The sequence below is a fragment of the Poecile atricapillus genome, chromosome 13, assembly GCF_030490865.1.
Source record: "Poecile atricapillus isolate bPoeAtr1 chromosome 13, bPoeAtr1.hap1, whole genome shotgun sequence".
NCBI classification, from domain to species: domain Eukaryota; kingdom Metazoa; phylum Chordata; class Aves; order Passeriformes; family Paridae; genus Poecile; species Poecile atricapillus.
The window spans coordinates 13900388-13927436 of NC_081261.1; the positions used below are offsets into that span (position 1 = coordinate 13900388).

The 27049-nt window shown below is 38.4% G+C and overlaps 1 protein-coding gene across 1 annotated transcript in view; it reads left to right on the forward strand.

Moving 5' to 3' along the window:
* The window catches only part of TENM2 (teneurin transmembrane protein 2), a 334711-nt gene that overhangs the window by 217126 nt on the left and 90536 nt on the right, over positions 1-27049 (forward strand). The window contains exons 7-9 of the mRNA XM_058848837.1: positions 5464-5669; positions 12293-12488; positions 15247-15348. Of these exons, the coding sequence (XP_058704820.1) occupies positions 5464-5669; positions 12293-12488; positions 15247-15348 (504 nt within the window). The remainder of the gene's footprint in view (positions 1-5463; positions 5670-12292; positions 12489-15246; positions 15349-27049) is intronic.

Sequence of the window (27049 nt, forward strand, 5' to 3'; positions counted from 1 at the left end):
CCCTTCTTCAAAGGGATTTCCTCTTTTTATTTCCTCTTGCCACAATAGAAATTTAAGCTGCTGACCAGACAACCTGAGGCTTTGTTTTTGTACCAGAAGCTGTTTTCCTGGATTTCTGAAAGCTCACGCAGTCAGAAGCTTCCTTCCTCCTCTCTTCCTAAAACAGAGCTCATTGGTACCTCAGCATCTGCAGCAGAACTGAAGTTCAAATGTGCCACAGCAGCTCCTCCTGACAAATTGTCATTGCCTGGCTTTTTAGCTCATTGCAGCTGAGGGAATTTGTTTTGCAGTAGCAGTCAATCTATTGTACACATTCCAGAAATAATCTGTTCTCACCTGAGTCCTAGGGCACTTAGGTGATATTAGATAATTTGAAGTGTAAGTTCATATAGGGAGTTGTCAGTATGGTAACAGTGCATAGCACTGATTTTTCCACTGAAGAGATTTGTATAGAAAAGACATTTTCTACTTTATTTTATTTGCCTTTCTGGAACAATAAGATATGTCTGGTCATATAAGTAGCAAATTTACCTAAGGAAAAAAGTTAAATTATTTTGAAGAACCATAGTAATTCTCACAAGATCTTTTTTGGCAAAAAGTCAGTGCAGTCTATTTTTATATTGAATGGTTTCCTTTACACAGCTGTACCATAAATTTCTTTAGAATTCCAAGTCATCTGTGAAAATCCCTGGCTATATAAAAAGAACATCAGAAAAATAAGCTAGATAAAAAAAGGTAAGCTATGTTTTTAGCAGTGATTTATAAGAAATATAGAATTATAGGAAAAGGTTATAAAAGGTTTAAAGGTTTCTTTATAGGTTAAAGAAAATTTAACCAACCCTGGTGGAATTTACTCCTTGTATTTAATTTGAGGTTGCCCACATTATCTTGGTAGTTCATTTCTGATCCATTGGAATGGTTATTCTGCTAGATATTTTTCAAGAGAGCTATCAAGATGCAATTTGCAGTCATCCCCATGATAGAGGCACACAGTCACAGGACTGGAGTTAATTGCTGTTTAAATGTGATGTCTGTAGTGTGACACTGCTGGTAGCCAGATTTCATTTTTATTTTTAATTTTAGCTACAGTGTAGGATACTGTAGTTATAAATAATCAAGTATATCTGGTTTCAGTGTAAATACAGCTCTGCCTGCATAGCTGACACTGCTTGACATCAGTTAAATTAAAGGCTGACTGGGCATGTCCCATCCACTGCCACCTTGAATCTGACCTCCAGCTCACAGATGAGACCTGCTGACAACTTAGCAGGGGGAGTTTGCATTGCTGTTGTCATGGATTGCCTGTCTGATAGCTTCAAAGGCAAATACTCTTGAATGCTAAAACAGTCTTTTCAAATGTATATGCCAAAATAGTAATTCAGCTGGGTAAATAAAACAGCAGTTTAAATGAGTAAGTGTTATTTAGTTGATGAATATATGTTTGACTGAGTGATTGAAATGGCTCCCCTGGGTAAGATGAAGAAGTATGCTTTTAAAACTCTTTTGTAGATGTTTATAGAGAGAAAATGACAGGGGAAAAAAATCAAGTATCTATGGGGTTATGAGATAAACATGGAACTTTACAACAGTCATCCACAACAGAGAGAATGATCTTGGGATTCATTTGTTCACAGCAGTATGAGTAGTTTGGGTTAGTCTTTCTTCACAGATTTGTCAGTTTGTCACATCTGTAACTTCACTTAAATGTAGTTGATGCTCTTTGAATGTGATCTGCTGTGGTCCATCACATGGAAAAGCTTCTAAAAATAGCTGAAGGGGAGTGAGTCAGGTGGCAAGATACATTCTCTGCATTAGGAGGTGAGGAGTGAAGGGAGCTACAATAAAAGTTTGAGTCTCTAGTGACAGGGTTTGCCAGTGAAGCTGTTAGTGCAGAAAAATGCATTGCAGATACCACAGCTAGGATGATGGCCTGCTTTTCAGGATGAAGAAAGATAAATTTTAGCCTATTAACTAAGGCAGATTCAGTGGCCATATCTACTTTGCATTTATATCTACTCTGTATTTATTTCCTGGGGAGGAAGGAATGGGAAGAGGCCAGTGTTGATACACCTCCTGTAATATTTATATTTACTGCTCTGCCTTCCTCATCTTCAAGGTGAGAATGGTTAATAATTCTGTCATTGTTAATAATTCTGTTTTACAAGTAGGCATCTGAGAGCAGCAAGATCATGGGGCACTGGCAGTGTCAGAGCAAGGAGCAGAAAAAGGATGCTGTCTCTAGTTTTGTGCCTCATACCAACAAGGGTAACTCAACAGGAATTTATGAGAGCATGATTCAATAATGCATAATCTTTAGAGTTTATTGATATCTTGTTGGACTTAAAACTTTATAAGTTGTTAGCTAAGCTTGCAAATGCGAAACCTAGATTTTAGTATAACTTCAAGCATTTCTAAATTTTGTTATTACAGCATTGTAATGTAGCTCCATAAAAACAGGATATCATGAATTAAATTCTTAAAAGCAAAAGGAAAGGATCCTTTCAGCATGCCAGAGGTGAGGCAACAGCTGTTCCTTGCAGATGTGACACAGGCTGGGTATGGAGCTGCACTACAGAAATACAGACTGGAAAGAGTCACCCATCTGGCCCATTCTTTGCTTCAGGTTAAATACATCTCCATCACTTGTGAGAGCTGATCATCTAACCTGCTCTTAAAATCCCCTGCTGTGGTGACCCCCTGTCACAATTCCCTTCTAGGGGAGATTTTCCTAAGATGTTCCAGGAGGGATGGTTTGGAGAACTGGAAACCAGGTCATTTGTGTTGTAGAGCAAAATGAAGCAGAGCATCTGTAGGGAGATGCTTCCAAGGATAGCATCAAAGTGAACAGAATCATTTCAGTGTTAGGAACCTGAATCATGTCTCTAGGCTCAGTAATAACTACAAATTCAATTGTCTTCTCCGCAGTTTTCACCAATTTTTATTTCACCATGGTAACTTCAACATTTTGATGACAAATACAAAGGAATGGTCTTCCAGTAATATTTTTGGGAAAAGGGTGGAAGGGTGACATACAATACATTTTTTCACCTTTGCATGCTGAAATAGTATGAATGTAACTCTGGTTTGCCTGATGGCTGAAATTTTATTATTTTAGCTTAATTGATGTATTTGAGGATCCTTGAGTCCTGAAAAATGCCCTTTTCCAGAGAGAAATACAAAGCAGAACTTTGGATATCCAAAGGAAGCTGAGGCAAAATTTATCCAGAAATACTAAAACTTGATCCTCTATTAGAACTAAATTTATTTACAAGGTTACAATTCTAGAGAATATATACATAATTAGCAAAAGCCATTGACACTTTTGAAGTTGCTTTAATAGCTTGTGAAACTATAACTACCAGCAGAGACTACTGTGGTCTTACCATGCACATGCTACAGACAATTGGTACACTGGATAATAATAATTCCTGGAAATGGTTTTTTTCTTTGACTGGTTGGCTATGGATATATTGCTCCTGAAGAACAAGGTTCTTTAGTGTGTCAAGGAGCCTTTTCAGTTGATCTTCATTAAAGAATGCTTAGTCCTCTTCCAAAAAAATTTATTTTAAGAATACTGAAAAAATATTCATCATTTACTACCATATGTTGCAATTGTGCAGTAAATGTAATGTTCTTAAAGGAGGTGAAGGTGCCTGCAGTCTTTTGCTGATTTCCCAGCTCTGCCAGTGCTTCCAGCATAACGTGCCAAAGGTGATTTTTGGTGTCTTCTCTGTCCCTGGTTTTCCTCTCTGTATGGGTGGGTAAGAACTAATTTAAATTCTGGTGAGATGATGCCTGCCTTCATTGAGATAGGAACCTTGAGATATCCTCTGTTGCAGTAATCCACTAGAAATGAATTCCTGTTGTTTCCATGAAGCAGGACGTGTTTTGATCTGGTTGCTCTCCACGCTTCTGGTGGCTCTAAGGGCACATTGCTTGACACTCTCAGCCATTTTTCCTTTCTTTGCAGCCTCTTGTTGCAGCTTCTTCTGCTTTCTTTGTCAGTGCTGTGATGTTATTGTAGACCCATTAACATAGGAAATGAAAAGTTGCCAAAAACTGTATAGCAGTTGGTATTCAGAGCATTCTTTTACCATTTCAAAACACTGCCAACATAGTATCTGTTTCATTATGTACAAGTGTAAGTGCTGCTAACACAGATAATTTAGAATCTATAATTGAAACCGTGCTTTTGCAGTTCTCTCAATTAAAGATAGTCAAGACAGAAAAGCTGTTATGTACTTACCTGCTGGAATTATATGTTGTTCTGTGCCATCCCATTACATTTATACAGTGCTGGAATATATTTCAAAAGTAACTTGCCATTTATTGAAAACAGCATTCCAGCACAGCAGAAAACCCCCCCTGAAGTAAACACTGACCTTTTTACAAATGCTGTCAGGTTGTATCAGAGGTATCACTACCATCCAGTCTATGGTAATAGTGGTATTAGTGATACCTTTAAATTTCCGTGAATGCTAACAGATATTTTCTGTGGGTTCCTGGTTTGTTATAGTGTCTGTTGTAAGAATTTTTAAATGGATTTCTCACCATGTTGTTTGGGAATGCAAACACAGAATCAAACGTTGCTGCATATTGTAGCTTAAAAACACTGTTAACTCTGTGTTCTACACTCCATGTTTAAAATATGTGTAGCCTCAGAACCTGTTCAGTTGAGAACAGAAGGGATTTTCACCATATTTTAAGGGTTGAGTATTTCATGGGCTGAAAGCCAGAGCACTCAACCAGAAAGGTCTTGTATCTTGTCTTCAATAATGCATGCTGAAAAACCATCAAATGATGGATTTTAACTAACCTCAGCACAAGGGAAAAAGACTCATAGATAGACCCTGCTTCAGGCAGAGGGAACTTAAAAAGCACTGCACTGAGCTGTGCTAACTCTGTTTCAAGGAGAAGAAGTACGTTAGAGTACAGAAATTGTCCTCTAAACCCTTTTGTGGGCATTTCATTTCTTCTGTCAACTCTCTTGTCTGTGACCTAAAGTTTATTGGACTACTTTAGTAAAGAAAACAGTGGTAATAAAAACTTGTAATCAGTTCATTTAGATTGAAGTTACCCTTCAGTTCACCTTTCTGGCAATTTTTATACCCTGGTTGTGTACAAGATGCAACTGAAAGGAGCACAGGGGGATTCACATGTGCTTAATTGACTCTCTGCTGTTGCTGTTTGATCAGTGAGGAGCAATCACAGAATTAAAGCATTTGAGGGATGAGAAGATTGCTGATGCTCCACAGAAGAAAAGGTTTGCACAGGTTTTGTTTCAAATATAAGGGCCAAATTCTTACATGCTGATTGAAACAGCAGCCAGATTGCATTAGAATAAAAAAAGTTACAGTTTGATTTAAGAGGTGTCACTGCCACAGATGTTCATCTTGAATGAATAAAACTACCTGTATTAAAGCCAGTTATCTCATTTGATTTATATTTGCTTTTGTTTTATAGGACCATGGGTCACTAGGAATAGCAGCATAGATAGTGGAGAAACAGAAGTTGGCCACAGGGTCACCCAGGAGGTGCCCCCCGGAGTTTTTTGGAGGTCTCAGATCCATATCAGCCAGCCACAGTTCCTGAAGTTCAACATATCCTTAGGGAAGGATGCTCTTTTTGGTGTTTATATAAGAAGAGGACTCCCACCATCACATGCCCAGGTACTTTATCAATGTGTTTGTTGGCTTTGAATGTCAGAATGCAAAATCTAGGTCATCTTTATTAGGTTTATTTTGGAGTTTACAGAATTCAAATGTAGGGATTTCCTGAATTCCTTCATTTGTGATATTTGACTGAACCACCTTCATCTGAACAATTTCAGGTTGTTACATACTTCAACAATACATTTATAAAAGAAGTAATTATGTCTCTGCCATTCAAAGGGGGTTTTAAATCTCTGATATAATCTTGGCACAAATTGGGATAGAACTGTCCAGTTATCTCTGAGGCAAAAATGATGAGTTGAGGACCAAAACCTTTGATTAGACTTAGGAGTAAAGGGGTGAGGAGGTTGATATGGGTTTATTACCTCTGCTTCTAAGAATTTGTGCAGAAGGAGCTTTGGCTGTGAAAAATTCATCAGTTTACTGTGGTAAGCTGTTTTCCAGTGTTCTGTGAGTTACTGAGTGGGTGTGTTTGACTGGTAAGAAACCAGGATCAGCAGAGCACAGCCCAGGGAGGGGAGGACATGTGGTCAGTTTTCCATGTTAGCATATGGTGTCCTGAAATTTGATACAAAGACTAAAAAATGGGAAATTGCAGAAGGCTGTTGACTGATTTTCAGTCATTTCCAGCCATCCAGGCAACACAAAAATATATCTTCAGAGAATATGTTCCAGGGTGGGAGCCTTTCTTAAGAATGTTTTGATTTTGTCCGTAAGGCTTCATTCAATATGCTGTCTTGAGGGTGAAATTATGTCTGTGGATCTTCAGCTGTTCCAGTGAGGTAATGGCATCATTCATTGCACATGTGTCATTTAATTCAGGATTTTAGTGCTCTCTTTCCCTATTCTATCAAGAATAAAATGGCAATTTAGTTGAGGAGAACAAACAAAAGTATAAATCATGAAGTGAAAATTACTTAGGGCTACCAAAGCTCTGAAGCAATCATCAAAGTTTGCTATAAATACAGGTTAATTTTAATTTTTTGAAGATGACAAAGAGAGAGATATTCCTGTATCTTTTACAAGAAATCCAGTTGGAAGTACCTGGTAGTACAAAATACATTTTTTTAAATTCAGGATTAACTTTATATTGCAGTATGATCAGATGTATTTGTTCTAGGTTTCATTATGATGTTCTCATCTGAGAAGGCTGTGATCAGGCAGGGTTTTTTCTTTCACTCCACTTCACATGGATAGAATAGAAATTTTGTGACCTTTCTGGTAAATTAAATGATGAGAAATATCATCTGTGTTTCTTCTTGACCTGGATTCCTCCCCAGGGGACTTGTTTTCCAGTCTTCAGAGGAAGCAGTTCTAAACCTCTTCCTAAGTGGAGTTTATGAAATCTGCTGTATATGAACTAGTATAGATCTGGTCTGAATCTGCAATATAAACCAGCATAAACTTTCCCACATTCAGGCAGGGTCCTGGTGCTTGTTAATAGGGTGCTACAGCAGGAGATTCCATGGCATTTTTACCCAGCAATCAAAATTCAGTCAAGCTGCTACCAAGAGAAATTATTTTAGAATAAGAAAGACAAGCTGTTACAGACCTGAGTTAGTGAAAAGAAGCCTTGTTCTGACAGAAAGGAGCACAATACTTTTGTATGAATGAAAACAGTCTGAAGTTGACACCAGACGATATTTTAAAATTGAAATTTAAAATCCTTGTTTCTGTAGGGTAGGGACATGAGCTCTAAAGCAGTGAACAGCTTGACAGTTCATCACTGATCAGTGCTCATATGTCAAGCCGAGTAAAATCCTTTGTGGGAACAAGTCAATAATCAGCAAATTAGGTACATGATTAACCTGAGACAACAAGATGCAGTTCCTGTCTGAGAGCCCTGCTGAGATTTAACCTTCTCAGTATTACTGTTTAGCAAATATTCCAAATGCCTGGTTTAGTCAGTCAAACTGATGTAGCTGTAAACTTGTCTGGATGCAGCCTGTGTGCCGTGAGCATGGGGAGTGAAGCTCTGGAGGAGAGGCAAAAATGCAGTTTTGAGTGGCAAGCAGAGTACAAACAGGAATGCAGTGCTTTTGGGCAAAATCCCTCCAACCTGCGTAGTGCTATGCAGAAATAACAAAATGCACAGTGCAGGCTTGAATGATCAATAGGAATTTAGCAGAAGAGAGTCTGTTAATAGAATTGATAATGTACAGAAAACAAACTGTAAATGTGAAATAATGCATGAAGTGACTCTGCAGAGCGTACAGCAATTATGGTGTTGTTACATGCTGGTAGCACGTTCCAAATGATGCATGAAATGAGGTAACCTGAGAGGAACTTCACTGGAACGTCTGGAGAGGACAGTGCATGGAGCTGGATTGTTTTCATCTCCAGCAGCGCGGTTTATACTTAATAAATTTTTCATGTCAAAATGAAAGCTCTTTTCATTCAGAACAGGAAACGGCTTTATTTGAAAAAAAACCAACTTGGAGAGCAGGGGAGCATCAGTGTTCCCTTGGTTTTTAGCAGGTGGTCAAACACTTTTAGGAGCTCTGAGCACCTCAGAGTTGCCTGATGGCCACGGGGCTGGCCTGGACTGGTTGGCTTGTGGCACATCCAAGAGTGGGAACAAAGCGGTTGGTTGGCTGCCACCACGGGTGTCAGATGTTTTGTGGCTGTATTTTAATGAATAATTACCAACTGGATTTTATGAAGAACTAATTTTAGAGCACTTTGCAAACAAGTTTCCCTGCCATATGTTTCCCTGGCTGCTTAGATCCTACAGGGCTTTGGCATAAAGGCAGATGCTCGCCACCACGCCAAGCGTGCTCCCCCTCTCCTGTTGAATATGCATCCCTTATTGAGAAAAGAGCTCTAAGAGATCTTTCCTTTCAATTCCTAATTGCAGAAACTCCTAGGCACGTTGTGGAGGCATGCAAATTGTTTCAAATCCATGAAAATCCCTGAAGATTATGGTGGCTCTCTGCATTAACAGTCCTGAGCCCTGCGAGCTCTCTCAGCTTCGCAGTGGTCACAAGTGGCTTCCATCCCCTGTGGGCTTGGTGGCTCTGGGCAGTGGTGGAGTCACAACCATTGCTGTAAAGTTCCCAAACCATTTTTCTGACTCCCCATGGTTACCAGAAAAATCAAGTCTTTATTAGCCTGTGAATAAAATGCATCAGAAGGTAGAAAGCCCTGTACGGAGAAATTATAAAAAAATAAATTGCCCAGAAAGAACTTAGCATGAGATTTTAGGTTTGTAAATAAAAGCAAGCAGTAGGATTTCAGTATGCTGGGTAGTAAAAATAAACAAACTCACCGAGAGAGTGAATTTGGAATTTGTTTAGTGATGTAGGCTGGCAAGTCACTTGCTTATATTGAGCTTTAATCATAGTAAGTACTCCCTGCTGCAAAATTGAACTCTGATGATATAGTCATTTGGGATTTCTGCTGCATGTTATTCCTGAGCTGTTTTAGCCATTTTTATGTGGTTTTCGGTATGAAGCCATGAAATATAAAGGATCATAAAAAAAGAAAACAAAAAAAGCCAAAAGTCAGTGAAACTTTCAAATTACTTCAGAGATTTAATTTGGTTTGACACGTCCATTCCCTAATTCATGTGATTTAGTGGCCTCTTCCTTAGCAGTTGTGTGTGTGTGTTAGATTAAGAATTCCACAGCTGCTTTTTAATGATCATGAAATTACTTGCCTCCTTTTCCTAGATGGGTCTTCTAATCTATTCATATATGCCAATAAGTAGCTTTAAAGCAAGAGTGATACCTCCAGCACAACATTATGTAAAAGTAATTAATCATGCAAGGGTGGGAAATCAGAAAATCAACCAGGCCATGAAAAGCAAAATGATGATTCAGCCAAGCATGTGAAGAAATCTTATCTGCTTTTGAGTTCACAGTGTCATCCTGGTGACCCTTCAGTCAGGGATTTTTGATTTTGGGGCACATATATCTAGTCCTTCCTGACATATTAAAATTAATACACCCAGAGAACCACCAGCAGATACATTAACTTCCTTTTTTTTATTTTTTTCCCCCCTCTATTCTGAGAAATCCAAAGAGGGATAAAAATATATTCTTGTTTTTTGTATCACTTTGCACCAGTACATCAGCATTCACAGAGTTATCCAGATTTGATCATTTTGCTTTTGCCTGGGCATTAAATTATTTGTCATAGTTCAGTTAAAGAGGGGTAATACCAGTCTTAATTGTACCAAAGTTAAAATCGTTGTGCCAAGGGACCTGCTCTCACTAGGTCATCATCCTGAAAAGAGATTCTGCAGCTAAAACTACTTCAAGCAGTTTCAGGCTGAAAACTCTTCCCCTTCGATCTGGCCAACTGCTGAGCTTTCTCTACTATATGAGGTAGAATCAGCATCAAACAGAGGGAGGCAGAGGAACCTGCCAGCACAAGCAGAGACGAACAGCGTGTTGCCAGTGAGAAATGTCAGCTTTTATTGCTGCTTCCTTAGTTGACCCTTTGTGAACAATTGTTCCGAAGAGCACAATTTCTTTTTCCCAAGATGTTGCCCAAGTAATAACATTTCCCAAGGAGGTGATGAGTCTGTCCTTAACCTCTGACTGTTAGACAATGGGCTTTAGCAATCTTTCCAAATGCCATTGATTTCAGAGATAGATATATGTGTGTTTGGTACCTCACATATGCTGAAAGTTACTGGCATGCCACACTTCTCTCCCTCCCTGGCATGCTTTACCTGAACTTTACTAGTTTATCTGATTTACCTTCCCCTGTAAAAATTATATGTGGAAAAAGGCTCAAGTGGATGGCAATCTGATAGTGAGTGGAACTTTTTATTCCACTTCTCTTACCCTGTCCCTCATTTGAAAGCATAGAATAAAAGATAGAGTGGATAACACACTCACTGTGATGATAGCTCTCAACATTAGTAGATTTGGGCTCACAATCTTCAGTGCCATGGGTTTCCTTTGTGGAAAGGCTGCAGGTTGGTGTCAGCTCCACATGTTTACCAGGAAGACAACAGATCTTCCAGACGTTTCCCTTTGTTGTAAGGCTGAGCATGCCAGGGCTTTATAATGCTGGTACATAAGAGGTTTTCAGCTAGAAAGGTGAGGTTTTACACCCCAGTTTAGGATAGATGTGATTGCACTAGAGTGTTAAATTTGTCTGTCTCTTCCACTAGAAGGGAGAATCTTCATTATTTTATCACATATCGTGAATAATTTACTAGGGCTCACAGTTAATGAGTGGAATGCAGTGTGAACAGCCTTCTCTGGCTGTTTATTGCATTTAGGAGGCAAGGTTACCACTGTCTGTTTAAACTGAAAGCAAGGGAAGGTGGATGTTTCCTCATAGCTGTTGTGGACACAGCCTGGAAGTGTTAGAGATAACAGAGGGAAATGTAATGAAGCTACTGGCAAGCAAGCACATACTATTACTGTATTTTATTGAACACATACATCTTTCTTTAGACATGTCTATCTATCTCTATCTACTCCTACACAGATAAATGTGTCTAAAACAAGATGTGTTTTCATAGGGGACTTGTTATACAGCTATCAAAAGATTAGATATATTGTTTTTGGTGTTTCTTAAGGACTTCCCTTAGATAGGGACTATGAGATCTACTCAGTTGAGCTTGAGAGCTCCAGAATCACAGACATTAAAGAGAGAAAAAAAGCCCATTAGAACAGCCAGCCCAGCTGCTTTGTTATGCAGAGTTATTCCCTGTTGTAGACTAACCAATATTTCTTCCAGTCCTGTTTAATTGTGGCATCTCGATTGGGAGGCTATTTACTGAGCTTAATAGATGGGAAGCTTATCTGACATTCATCTTAAATTTCTTTCTTTCTTTTTTTAGTTTCATGCCATTAATGGTGCCATCGCTCTTATGCTCTAAATAATCACTTGCTCTGTTTGATCCCTTTTCCAAAGATTAATGCAATGTTCTACCTTATTTGGAAGCCATACAAACAGAAAATCTCAGTTTTCCTTAATATAAGTTCAATTCCTTTATTTGTGTTATTCTTTTCCATGCTCCCTCTGGTTTTTGTATCACACTTGCCCTGATTGTTCCTCATAAAACCTCAGGTAAGCAACTTTTACTCTGTAATGTAAAGCTTGTGCAGTGTATTTTTATCTGATGATGAGTTACATTAGACAAACACATTTCCTGTCAGTTCTATTCCTGTTTCACATTCTGGGGGCTTCCATTCATTGATGTGTCTGGAGTTACAGCTCAGATGTCAGTTCCTGTTGCAGAATGTATTTTTTACAAGTGATTGCTTTGAAAAGGGTGTGGGTCTCCTGGGTCTCTGAAAGCTGTGTAAGAACCTACAATTCATGGGTCAAATAATAGATTTCAAATTTTTTCTCAAAAGCCATCCTTTCAGTTTGTACATTTTATGATCCCCTATGCAGAAGAAAGATGCATAATTCTAGGTCACTATTCAAGAAAGAATAAAAGTCACAGAACCTCTTTATGTTCCATGGTCAGCTAGTAAATGTTAGTTTCACATTTCTTCCAGAAATACCATTGTGTAACAAGGTAGAGGAGAAAATAGAGACTCAGATCTTGAGCCAAAACATTCTGTATTCAGGTCTGTTTGTTTGGGGTTTTGTTTGTTTGTGTTCTCTTTTTTTTTTTCCCTTGTTTTTGGTTTCTTTCCTCCCTGCAGTATGATTTCATGGAACGTTTGGATGGCAAAGAGAAGTGGAGTGTGGTGGAGTCTCCTCGGGAGCGGCGGAGCATCCAGACCCTGGTTCAGAACGAGGCCGTGTTCGTTCAGTACTTGGACGTGGGTTTGTGGCACCTGGCCTTCTACAATGATGGCAAGGACAAAGAGGTGGTCTCCTTCAGTACAGTCATTTTGGGTAGGTATTTCCATAAGCTGGGCATTTTTCCTCTCTGTTTATATCCTCCCTTACCCAAAGTTGTAATGTTTTCCTGTAGTCCTCAGTATTTGGCCTGTTTGCCCTTACGTTATGCTGTGCATTTTTTTTCTCAACACTGCTCTGTCAAAGAGTCAGTAATGGAGTGTGCTAACTTCACTCATTTTTCTCTTAATATTTTAGCATTCCCATAGATCTTGAGTTTAGTTTCAGAAAACAAGACTCAGAAAAGTTCAGCATGGTTTGAAGCATTCCCCAGCTAATATTCCTCTCCCTTATCTCTGTCATTTTGATATTTTTTATTTGCTTCTCTGAAGAAGCTTCTTTACACTCAGGTGGAATAGTATCCAACAGGAGAGCTGTTTAATCTTGGTGGAAAGACAGCTCAAGAAACTGATACCTGCAAATGAGATTATTGTTTGCAGCCACCCTAGAGATTAATTGAGCCAGTTAATTAGCTGTATGTTGTTTTACAGCTTACCACTCACCTAATAGTGAGTCATCTCCTCAACGTGGCTGAGGAACATCCAGCTGCAGTTTTGTTAGAATAGGATTACATTTAGTTGAAAATCAAACTGAGTCTAAATTCTCCAACCTTATTAGATTTGTTGACCTTTGAAGCTCTTAATGAATTTTGCTGACTATCTTTTCACAGTGGTATAACAAATTCTGAGGTATCCTATGTGATATTCTGTCCTGGCTGGTAAAGTCTTAAATGGCTCTATGTTGTATAAATATGTAATTCCTCTTAGTTCAGAGAAAATGTAAAAAGTAAAAATGAGGTTTTAGTTTTGATGAAACGTAGTCATAGGTGTTTTCTAGGCTTGCCTTATTAATCATATGCAGCTTAGATGTTTTTCATTTTACATTAGTATAACATTCAGTTTGTTGGCTTAAGTCCCAAAGGGTGTAGGTGGATAATCAATACTGTCATTAAGTACAAACATAATTGTTTCTGTTACCCTGAATTCAGATGAAAGAAACACTTTCCTACAAATGTTGAAAAGCAAACAAACAAACAAATAAATATTTTTTTTGTTTTTGCATGTTTTCCCATAGAAGGCTTTTTCCACTTCTCTAAAAACAAGAACATTTGTGCTTCTCTCTTGTTATGCCCCTGTTGTGCTTAGAAAAACCTTAGGATATTATAAGCTGCCCTTTAAAGAGTTGCCTGGTCAGGGCTATAGCTTTCAAGAGCATCAAAGGTGTAATAGCCAGGTAGGCTACTTGATAGAGCAATGATAGTAATTGAAATGAAATCTAGAGAAAAATACAGTGTTTTATCTGGTTCTACACACACCTTGTATCAGATGCTTCATAATGAAAGGCTCTGCAGCAGCTGAACATCTCTCTGGTGCAGAAGAGGAGGAAGAATAACAGAAATTATGTTAACTCACAGACAATACTAAATTTACCATGATTTTGAATACATAGAAAATGCTTTTGTGTTCCATGAAGCAAAATAATGAATAAATCTATAAACAAGCTTCTTCATGAGACAAATTGATATCTTTGAGCATTGCATTTCAATTTTTCTTTTCATTGTTTACATGAATCGTTTCAAGAAGCCAAGCTAATGACATCTCTTTGAAAATTTGCTTTAAACATTTTGTATTTGGTGTCCTGCAACTGTGAAATTAGATTTAAAGTTCTACTTGAATCCTTTTCTTCTTTACAGTTTAATTTGACAAATAAAAATACTCTTTATAGTTCTGCTAGTTCCAAATCCAAATTATTTCTTTTTCTGTTTGGTGCCTGGTTTGGTGCCTGGGCTGACAGAATCATTTGGTTTGGAACCACCAGTCCCACAACAACAGGGAGTGATAGTAAAGAGTAATATTCCAATTATATTTTTATTCCAATAATTCACTGTTGAGAATGTGTTCCACTGAAATCCAACAGCTGTCAAATTAAAATAATTTTAAGAATTCATTTCAAAAATGGAATTTTATTTTTAGATTGTTATAATACAAAGTAGTGTTTGCTTTATCAAGATGATAACAGAAATAGTGGAAAATAAGCATTTTGGTACAGCTGAAATGTTATCAGGCTGATGTGTCTACTCTTCTCATGTTATTGAACTTATCAACATTTCAGTCAGTCACTCAAACTCTGATATTAAACTTTGTCCTTTGTTTTTGCACAACTCTTCTTCATCCTCATGCACAGCCAGTTGCACCTTTTTCATTCATTTTTTTTAAGGACTGAGGAGAATTGCCAGAGCAAAAGAGCTCCTCTTTGTCATGTTCAGCAGATATTTTTGTCAGCATAATTAAGGAGGCTTCAAATGCCTGTAGAAGGAAAAGAAGGCACAGTCCTTGGGATAATCAGTTTCCCATGGTGGAGTGGTTGAACAAGAACAAAGTCTCATTGCAAAAGGGAGAATGTTGATTTTCCTGAGGAAGCATTGTGTTTGCTACCCAATATAAACTCAAACATGGCTCTAGAGGTTCTAAGAGCCCCTGCCTATTTTTGGAAGAGAGGATTTGAGCACTATCAGAAGACTTCATGTTCTAATACAGCCCAGAACTTTATATGTGACTTTCATATGTCACTGATCTCTACATCTACTCATGCTGTCACAAACTCGCTCTTCACCTGAGCCTTGTGGTGTTAATATCATTAGGGGTTGTGCTTCTAAGTATTGAGGACAAATTAAAATGGGGAAAAACTAAACAAAAAAATCTCTAGCCTAAATAGGAACCAACCAATTAATGTGCCTGTGATGCTTTAATTTCAGACTCGGTGCAAGACTGCCCACGTCACTGCCATGGGAATGGCGAGTGTGTGTCAGGTGTCTGCCATTGTTTTCCAGGATTTCACGGAGCAGACTGTGCTAAAGGTAACGTTTTCCCTGTATTTACAAATAACCACACTGTGTGTTTGTGATCTATTGTTCTACAGTGCCTGCTAGCTAGCATGGGTCTGAGCTAGATTCAAATAGAATAATTTGCATTTTTAATTCTTAGATCTAGAGTTAAATATGATCAAGAGGAAGTATTGCCACATTTCCAATGAGTTTGCATAGCTACAGCTTTTTTTTGTGGCAAAGGTGCTAGGCAGAAATGGCAGAAAATATTTATTTTCTGGAAAAGTGGATGAATTATCAATGCTTTCTCATAATCATTTGCTGGTCTGCAAGAAAAGACTGATTGTCTCCATTGATGGAGTACATATTCTGGCTTGCCCGAGCCTTACTTCTAGTACAAAGCATCTTTCTTGCATATAAAAGTACTCTTTGAACAAAGGAACTTTGCCTTTAGTAGAAAAATAGGTAGGATGTGATAAAATCTTAAAATAAACATTTTCTGAAATGTCAGTTGTAAATTTTAACAACTAAAACTGGGAAATACTTTGCTATCAAGGATTAAGTAGAAATCTAAATGACATCTACGGATTTGCAGGATGTGTTTGTTAAGTTTTCCTGAGAGTTTTGGATGGCAATCTTAGGGAAAGGATTCCTAAAGGAGGACCTGTTTAATTGTACAGGCAGTAGCAGATATGTTGTCTAAATTCAGTGGTTTGTTGTATTCCACCCTGCTCCTGAACACACTCAGAACATTTTACAGTTTGCTTCCTTCTTAATTTGTGTGAGATTTAGGCACAATATCGTGCTTACAATTTTCCAGAGGCTGTTAGTGTTCCAAGGGGGAGATCCTGGTGTTTGAAATAACTCAAAGGGCCTTAGAAGTTTGTTCATTTCTTCTTAGACTTCTGGTGCAGGAGATGTCTCCTGATGAGGAGAGTTCATTGTGCCTCACCCCTGTCACTGCTGCAGCATATCTGTGTGTCTATGAAATTCTCCTTGAGAAGCTGCTATAGTTGTACTGGAGTGAGTAATTTCAGGGTTTTGTCTCCACATTTGGCTCTTGAAGTTGCCCCAGTACAAACAAAAAAGAAAAGAAAAGAAAAATGCAGACCCCAAGGGCCTTGAAAAGCTAAGGCTGATATTTCAGAGCTAGCCCTGCTCATTTGACAGAATACTTCAAATAGTTGTTTGATTACCTGAGAAATTAAGACAGCTGGTAAATTTTGAGATATCTATATTGCACAAAGTAAATGGTGTGATAATGTAGCTATAAATACAGACTGACAGCTCTGTGCATTTCTGTGGTGTTAACCTGTGAAAGTGTGCATGCAGTGACTGTGTGCTTCACTGCCACCCTTCACACATACATGGCCATTATATCAACTCTTTTGCATTTTGAGTTGTGGAGCAATCCTGCATTGTCTACTGAACCTCTGTGTAGCACTGTATGCTGTGTTAGTGCTAGAAAATACTTCCTTCAGGCTGTGACAGATAAATAGCTGTTTTATAGGGTGCTTGTCAAGCTGTATTTGTCAGGCTTGTGCCCCTCAGTGCATTCCCTCTGCTTCCTGCTTTGTCCTTTCCGTGTTGTCTCTACCCCCTCAAAAGCAGAAATGGCTTCATGGAAGCTTCCTTCAACTCTTGCACTGTTTTCTTGTCAGACATCATGGTATTTCTAAAGAATAAAAAAGCTTGAAAAACTACACAAAATGAGAACATGGGTGTGTTGACAGAACTCGTGTTTCTGTGTGGGAGCAGCTGCACAGCCTTACCCTGAGAGCTGGGTCTAAGAGCTTTTTGCCTCATTTGTTTCATGCCTGTTCTCACAGCCACAGGTTTTTCTGTTTATTTGAATGCCCTTCATATGTGAGAGCAGTTTCAGAACACAGAAATCAAAATTGGGATTCTATGCAGGGTAAAGCATAGTAAAATGAGATAGAGATTTACATCTTTTACATCATATTACATGTATGGATGCATGTTTAATGTACATCTACCATAATGTTAAATTTATGTTTGAACTGTCACAAGTATGGAAGGATAATGTTTTTTTTTCAATTATTTCCCTAGCAATGCATCTTTCAATATCTCATTTCTCCAGCATAAAATAACTTGAGGCGAGATTCAAATAGAGGAATGTGGAGAAAATGTGAACAAGCTCTTCAGATGGCTTTTAGAACTTGGTCCATGCAGTAACAGCAGTCTGAGAGCTTCCCTTTGTGTGAACCCCAAGTCTGATAGATAGGAGCCACAATCCTTTATCCCACAAATACCCTGCTCCAGGGCTGACCCTGAGGCCATCAGAGGCAGTGAGACATCAGAGGAGTCTCTGCAAACCATTTGCAGGCAGTGCACAGGGACCCTTCCATCCACATGGTTCTAAAAGGAAGGAAAGCTGTGAGAGGCAGCACAGATTTGAGTTCAGATCCATTAGCTTCAAGAAAATACTGTGAAAATTACTGGAATGAGATGAACTTTTGGCCCAACCCACAGGCTGTAACACACTTTCATACCCTGATTGAAATAGAAAAAACTTCACCCTCTCAAACACTTCTGCCAAACACTGTGTGGGGTATTTCTCACTCTCACTCCATGAAAATAGCTTATTATCAGGTATTCAGTATCAGCAGATTTACTCCATTCTTGCCCAGGAAAGATTCCCTTTGGAGTTTAACCTTATTAAAGTTAAAGAATTTCATCTGACATACAAAAAAGGTAATGATACATTTTGATCTCATGTGGATAAGATATGGCATACGAAGGAAAAGAAAATATGATAATCAAAGGATAATTCCATGTGGAGATGTGTCCTGTTAAAGCAAGTGTGTACAGTTAAAGCCAGTGGAAGATTTGCTGTGAATTGAACTGCACTGTGAGTAACCTCTTCTCCACAATTATGTGTAGGAGTTATTGGTGAAAAGCGATGCTCTGGCCAAGGATCAATTAAAGAATCAGACATGCAACTATGACTATCTTATTTTTTGGTGTGTTGTCACCTTTTTCTATTCTCTATTTTTCTGTAACCTCTGTGATATAACCACTGAAGTATAGCAAGAAGTCCTTCTTGCTCAGAATTCTTGCTGTTTGTGTCTGATCATAGTTTGGATTTTCAAGGTTTGTGGTGAATCTACAGGCAGGCATCCTTCATCATGTCCTGCCTTTCACCACCTGGGAACAGAGTTCATGTTACAATGAGTTGAGTTCCTAGAAGTGCCTCAGACTTGGCTATAATTTCATTTCATCTCATAAGATATTTGAAGGGCATGCAACTCTTCCACTCCTTTAACAAAAACACTTCCAAAGACACTGTCAAATACTGTTTTGCAACTGTGAGCAGAGCCTCCTTTAATTTTGCATTTTAAAATACTTGGATTTGCATCATAAGCATCTTTAGCTAATCTGAAGAGGTGAACAATGCACCATCACATAGGATTTTTACATTGATATGATGAGCATGGCCTTTTAAGAGATGGTGTCCAATTTGTGAAAGAAGGACAAAAATGGAGAAAGTAGCTTATGTCAACTGCCATGGAGTTGCCATTTAGCAGATACTTCTAGTTGATTATGCAATGTAATAAGAAACATGTTTAATATTTTAATCTAAATGAAATGAAGGCTTTTGTCTTTTTTTGAACCAGGAATTTGTGCGATGTTTGATCAGTTGACTTTTTAATCTGATTTTAAGAACTCTAATTATTCAGATTTATGTTATTCGCAATTTCTTTTCCTGTTCTCCTTGTGTGGGTTTTTCATTATTTTATTTTCATTCTGTTTGTTTTTGGCTTACTGGCAAAGGACGGCGCCACTTTAATAAGTATAAAAAGAAGGGTAGGTTTTTTTAAATTTCTTTTTATTTCTTTTGCAACATCTATTTAGTTTGAAATAGTTACAAAGCTGTGAAGTGTAGTCACTCTCTCTTTAAATTTATTCTGATGGGTTTGCTGTTTGCACCACAGTAAGAATTCCTACCATTGCCATTTTCTTTGTTGTGTGTGGGCTATTAATCTCTGTATAAAAAATGTAAAAGGTTGTCAATTATTAGGTAAGTAAGGAATAATTGATAGAAGTAGCAACTCTTGCATTTTTTCAGTTGTTATCTAATTTTGGTTGATTGAGACTCATCTTGCTCTGAGGCTTATCAGAGGTTTCTTGCTTGGACAATGGTGCATAAAGTCATGTTTTTTCATCCATTGAATACACTGCTTGAAACTGCTCTCTGTGTGCCGTGTCCAGAATGCTCCCAGTGGCATACAATGTTCTGGGAGTGATTGCAATGGGGACAACACAAAATTTTGGGGTGCATCCTGCAGAATAACACAGTACCTGGTTCATTGCTGTAGAGCTCATGGCCCACAGGAATGAATGATGTAATGTATAGGAGCGTGTATTTCCTCCCTGTGTGAGTCAGGGAAATGTTATTTGTCATCATAACTTGGCTGGAAATTGTAGGAACTGGAAATAGCTTAAACAGACAGAAGGACTCTGGAGGAAAAGGTGAAGGGATACTGAATCCTGTTTTTCCATTGCCTGTCCTGCACATGGCCATGGCCTCACAGAAGAGATGGGAACACTTTGGGCCCTCCTTTGGGCACAGCCAAACTGGGGAGTGGGTCTTGAGCTGTTCAAGTGACTCTGCAAATGTTCCAACAGTTTATGGATCAGAGAAATGAGGGAGGGTGGATCAAACTGGTGATGCCATCACCAGATGGGTTTGCAGAGCAAAGAGCTGGAGAGGAGCTGCAGTGTAAGAAAAATGCCAGGTTTGTGGCATTATTAAGATATTGTCCTGAGCAATAATATAAGTTAAAGGTGACCTGTTTTGGTTAATCCCTTACGTGCAAAGCAAATAAATAAAAGCAGCACCTGACACCAGGGATTTACCACCTCAATATAAGTTTAAAGGGAATGAATGGGTACCAATTGATAGATATGAAGATACTGGAAAAAATGGTAATAATGCAGTGTTATAAATACACCATCAGTGTGACTGCTGTCAGCTTGGGGGAGCACTGTGGTAAAGGCAGTTTTAATGAGGGGTATGGGGCAGATAACATCCTTTGGGTAATGGAGGGCAAATGGGGCCTTCAGAGGGGAGACTGAGCAGAGGAAACAGCTCAAACAAAAGGAAGTTCTAAAATTTGACTTTCAAAGGCATCCTATCCTAAGTCCTAGAAAGGTTGAAGTCAGAATTCAAGCAGTGAAGTGGTGTGGTGAAAGAGATCTGTAAATGAAGTTAGAGCATAAAGCTTATGTTCCATAAGATGAAAGAAATGAAACAAGACTGGGAAAGAAGAGCCACACAGCTGAAGGTTAGATTAATAAATTAACAATATGATGATTGAAGCAATGTTGCACATAAACATGACTGAAGAAGACAATTTACCAATGTAGAGGAAAAGGTGTTTATTTAATTTAGATTTTATTTACTAGAAACCAGGGCAGAATTCAACCTAGAGATGCAATGCAGTAAAATGTCTAAAAACTCAAAGCCTGAATGTGAGGCAAGGAAACAAGTCAGACTATAAACCTTAATGAAAGGTAGAATGATGGTCTTTTCCACTTTGATAGAGCAAAAATGCAGGGTAGGGCTGAGAAGAAGTGAGATAGAGAAAATAAGATAAATCAAAGAAGAAATAACTATTGGTAAGTATTTTAGCTGTTCATAATCATAGCGTGTATCATCTTAAACTTACACTGTTCTATTGAAGGAAGAGAAAATGTGCACTTTTCTCTGGAAATGCTGCATTCCTGACTTGTCACCCACACATATCTCACATCCTTTCTTGCAGTTGACAGAATTCAGCATGTTCAGCTTCTCTCTTTGTATCTCTTTCTGGGTGGGTTTGTTTTTGGGTTTTGTGTGTTTATGTGTGTGTGTGTGCCAACTTCTGAGCGTGCTACAGCAGCAGCACAGCCCTGGCTTGTCACTCAAATCTTCTCTCACAGTGGGTGGAAGCATCATTTTGATACTTGAACAGACAAGGCTGTCTTTGGCAGTGTTCCCCTCCAGCAGTTCCCACCTCTCTGACTCAGTACCTTAAAATGCCTTTGTTATAAATTTTCTTCTCATTTTCCCAGTCTCATATTTCATTAGCAGGCTATTTTCCTTTCCTGCAAACTGGTCATGTCCTCAGTTGCCTTCCAGTGATTTTTATGTACAGGACAGTGATCGCCTGCCTGCCTTATTTTTTCTTAGTTTTATAGAACTGCATTACACTCTAAAAAGGGGCTTGTGCCATTAACTCTGCCAAAAATTAATTACAGAATAAATAAATAGACATGTAACCTATTTTGACGATGACTGACAGCCATGGCTGTCTATCAGCTGTTAGCTTGCCTGCATGAAATGAGACAGTAGCTTTGATCCAGTGTCAGGTACACAAGAAGAGCCAACGCAAATCCATCACTGCAACTTTTTCTAATTGGCAATTTAGAGAGGAGCCAAGGGCTGAAGGGGTCACAGGCTGAGTTCTTGCAGATTGTTAGTGGTCATGGCTGCAGAAGGGGCTCGGGCACACAGGCGACAGGAGCTGTTGTGTCGAGCCTGCAGCTTCCCTCATCAATCCTCATGGATGCTCTTGGAGATTAGAAGGAAGAACAGGGGGCTGGAGGCTCTGGACTCTGGAATTCTACAAGGGATACCTTGTTAAATTTGTGTTACAACACAAGGCATTTAACATCATAAGATTTCACTGCTGCTTAGGGATATGTACCTGTCCCTCTGGTGTGATGCAGCATCTCCAGTGTAGATTGAACAGGAGGATTAGCAGCACTCACATTGCTCCCTTTGCTGCACCAGCCTGGAACTGCTGCTCACACACTTCATTCTTTGTAAGAGAATATTTGCAAAGATGAAATAGAGGCCAGGAGCTGCTTATAGCATTGGGAATACTTGAGAGAACAACTTCAAGAATATAGGTTTCAACATGCAAAAATTGCTTTGTTCTTGAAGTTTCTATGGCTTCTGCTGATTCCAGCATTGAATTTAGGGTTGTAAAGAATTTATCTGCAAAAGATCTTGTCTTGAATAATTTCAAGTGGGGATTCTCCTTTTGTTTAGAATTGAAAAGAACACATCCTTTGTTTTTTGTTTTTTTTTTTTGTTCTGGTAGGGCCTCTGCAGGGCAGCAAAAATGCTTTAATTTTTTTAAATAAATGCATTTAATGTAGTTAAATACACCTAATAATTGCATCTCATGTAGTAATTTATTAGCATGTTTTCTGTATTAAACCACCAGTAAACATACAGGCAAATTTGTGTATGTGAATTACATTGTCATTTCAAATGTTTCTCAATTCACGATGCACCCTATGAACTTGAAATTATGTATGATTCCTTTTTCCAAAGAGCTTGTAGTATAGTGCTGCAGCTAAGAAGTCAGATTTATTCTGCAGGAGAAAATTTCAGACAAAGCTAAAAGGATTAAGAAAAATAAAATTGGGGAATACTGAGGAATTCAGTAATGAAGAAGAAAGAAATTGACTGAAGCCACTGATGCCAGTGATGGACAAGACATGATATGTAAAAAGTGGACTTGTAAGGAATTATAAGTCTCTGATTTCAGCAAACACTCAGGTATTTTTATGTGATCATTTCCTACCCCACCTGGAGAAACTCAGAGACCAAAGAGAGCCACAGGCAGTAAGTACTGTAGCTGAGCTGGAACTAAATTTCATTGGCTTAGTATTATAAGAAAGTTTGCTTTGCTTATGTCCAAGATGGAAAGCACATGGAAACACAGTAAAATCTTATTAATGGATTTTTCTTCAACAGCATTATGTAATATTTTCCTACTTGATAAAAACTGGGTGCACTCATTTGATCTCTCATGGCTGCCTTTGAAAACTGCTGTACTATCAGCTACTTCTCTTTCTTCCCTTCATATACATGTGCAGCACAAACATGTCTATTTGCACAAATATTTTGTTTCAATGGACTTCCAATAAGTAGAATATTAGAAAAGGTTCTGAATACAGCAAGGAAGTGGACATCCATATAAATACATGCAGGACAAAAACTGTTGTGCAGCTTAGTTCTGGCAAGCCAAAAAGCTTTTTTCCTTTATAATACTTTCAGGTGGCCAAGAATTTCTCTGCTCCCACTCTGCTCTACTGAGCTGAATTGTGCTCTCTGTGCTGAATGCCTTGTAATTTGTTTTTGTGCTTAATTGGTTAGCTTATCTAATTGTGATGCAATCTAAATTTTGGTTTTACTTTGCTTTGTCTCCCTGGAATTGTAGTGGTGTTTGTTTATTTCATTAAGTTCTAAGGGTTCATCTTGGCAGTTGTGTTGGGATCATCTCGGAGTTCTTGTGATGATGGTAAATGTCATTGAAGTGACTATGATTAAGTAGTATTTTAAATCACATTCTAGAAATACAGCTGTTGTCAGACATCCTTAGACATTTGCCATCCCTGAATAACAGAAACAGCCCTGAATCATAGCTTCAGATTTCAGCATGCATGACTTTTTTCACACCTACACTATATCTGGATTTGAAACTGTAATTTAGAGATTTTTCTATATTTAGTCCTTACTTCAGTAAGATTAAATTCAGTTACTGTCATCCCCCTTCACTTTCTCAAACAAACAAAAAAATCTCTAATTCAAATGTAGAAAAATGTTTAAATATCTGCAGCTAATGTGGAGCTGTGCAGTTAAACATGTTATGATTTAACTTTTCTGGTAAATTTAACATGGCAAATAATAGTGACTAAAACAAGACCAAAGCAGCCTGCATTTTAAATACCCTGAATGCTGCAGCCTGTGGGTGCATCAACTGCACTGCTGTTCAGCCAGAGCTAAGCCACTACCAGAGGAGCAATAGTTTTTACAGCATTCACTGGGAATGGTGTAAAACTTATCAAAAATATTTTAAGAAATATTTCACTTTTTTTTTTTTGCTTGTTCTTCTAGAAGCATAAGTGACTTTGTGCTGCTAGTGCTTTTCTGTTATGGATCACAACACTTATGTTTGGAATTCTGGTATTTGATGTTTGTCCTTACTGCTGCTTTTTGTGAGCTTGAAGCATCATCTCTTTGATTCCTCTCTGACTCTTTCCACTGAGATAGCAACTGAAACCTCTGAGATAGTTTAGTTTTGCCTTCCTCCACAGTTTTCCTAGTGATAAAGTTATCAAAACATAAGAATGAATATCTGCATGCTTGTCTATGACAGTAGCTGATTTCAACATCTGTTGGTTTCCATCTGTTGGTAGGAAGTAAAACTTGTTTCTCTGCGTGGTCTTGTATCTACTTCACTGCTTATATCCAAAGCAGGAATTTCACAGCTCTGATTCTGTGTTACTCACAGGAAAAAGAGTTGGTTTGGTTGCTTTGGGTTTTTTCCTTCCTTTTCAAAGGCATATAATAAGTGGCAAATCAGTCTGATTCTTCTGCAGTAAATCAGAACCAGAGCAAGGGAACTTTCCTTTCCTTGAATGCATTGATGCACATGAAAAAGAGATTGAACTGTGCTGCTCCTTACCAATGTAGCAGAGAGGGAGGACTTTATCTGGACTGGTTGCAAATCCTGTTCATGTACTGTGTGGGGATCTGCAGTCTTCCCTTAGCACAGGCAGTGACAGTGGCAAAGCTTCTGCCATGATGGAGAAGGAAACAACCAGGCTGACCAAGAGCTGAATCCAGAATGTACTGACAGGACAAAGCCCTCAAGACATTTGATTCCTGGCACTGCCAGCTGATCTATCAAGTGTCAGTGCACTCAAATGTCCTCTTTTGTCTCCATCTCCAATTTGTAGTTTGTTTTATTCCACTTGAAATTCTTTTTTTTTATGTACAGCTGTGACCTCTCCAGTGAGACAGAACACTGGTCTCTTTCCCTCCACTTCAAGCACTCCAATATCTTTATCTAAGATCTTTGTTGGTGGTTAGTGAGATTGTCTAAGCTCATCTTCACAAAAGCAGTGATGGGGCTTCAGTTCTCTCAATCCACTATGAAAATTGTTCTTTGGTATTTGATATTGCCTTAGTTTTGATTTACTTATTCTGATGGACTGCATTGTTATTGTTACTGAAAATATTATAGGGGTTAAATAATCAAGCAAAATTTACTTGTACAGCTGAGCAACCTCAAAGAGATCATTTTAAGAAATGGTGTTTCTGGAAATTGGTGCTAGTATGGGAAGACACATTTGTATTTCTTACATAGATTTTTTGTAACAGTTGTTAAGCAAAGCAATTATCTAATGGAAATAGATACTTTGTACAATGGTAGAGGAGGGAACAGAAAGTGTTTTCTTTTTGAGGGATAGGCTCCTGCTGAAGGCATGAGAAGAAGCATGACCGCTGTGATAAATTTGGGCCAAAGCAAAAGTTTGCTGCATTGGGAAGAATGTAAATATTAATTGTGCAGTTAATGCTGTCCAGTCACTTCTATAAAAATCATGCCATTTTTTTTGTAGAACAGCTTAAGTACTTATCGATTGAGAACTTCTATAACTCCCAAAATGGAGGCATCCCCATATCTCTACAGGTATTTTAAATGAATTGAATTAATCATAGGCTTAAAAGTCTCTAGTGATCTTTGTTAAGTTTCCTGGGTTTAATTAAAACATCTGTGCAGTTTTAATTTATCGATTCATCCAACTCATATGTCATGTTTTTAACACACCCCAGCATGCTCTGCATCATTTTTAACCCGATTTCCACTTAACTAAAGCAATTAAATTCACCCCGGATTAATTAAAGCATCCATACTTTAGTGCTTAAGTCAGCGTGTGCTGCTTTCCCCAAATGGTTTCTGAATGTCAGAGATTTGACACACCTGATGGGTTTTTTGTCCTTCTGGAAATTCTTCTGTGGGTTTCCTCCTGGCTTGCTAATGTGCAGAGTTTGGGAGCTTGGTAGGGCTGGCTTTGGGCAGCTGCAATAGGGAGAGCAGAGCTTGGCTGCTGTGAGACACAATCGCTCTGGGTGCTGAGCTGGTGCCCACCAGGGCAGAGTGTTAAACCAGCACTAGTGTTAAACCATTTATATGAGTTCTGTGTTCTGTAGCCAAAGCATTTCATGAAGTAACTACTAAACCACCTCATGTCAGTGCCAGTTTTTTCATAGTTGTTCATTCTCCTGCTTCTGGGTGAATTTCTAGAAGATAACTCCTGCTTGGAAGAGCACGAGCTCTTAGAGCAACCTAAAAAGACTCTGTAGAGCATTCTAATTGTCATTTGTTCTTAATGTCTAATTGTTCTTAAGAATGTTTCAGCTTGATGGGAGTTAGTGAATTTACTGATCTCTGAAGAGCTGCCAGACTAGCCAAACACCATTCTTCCTGGCTGGGCAAATAGTAGGTTTGTGAGGCACAAAAAGCAGGTGAGAGAAAACACTCTTGGATTCATTCATTCTCCCATTCCAGAATGATTTTCTTGGGTCTGATTTTTCTAGGGATGGAGCAGCTTCTCACAAGGAAAGTAGTATACAATTAGCATAAACTAGTAAAAGAGAAACAAGGTAAATCATGAAGTGGTCTTAGAAGTTACTTCAGATTTTCATATCCACAAATGAACGTCAGTAAAAACAAATAGGTTTGCAGACAAGTAGTGAAATGTGCAGCCAACAGATTGAAATAGATTTAAACAGAAAATATGAAGGGAACTGTTGTCAAACAAAACCATTGTATTTTCAGGCTGCAACTAGATTTATATGCCTTCTAATTTTTTTAGAAATGTCTGTGGGCAAATACTTGGTGCAACAAGGGATACGATAATTAAGGGC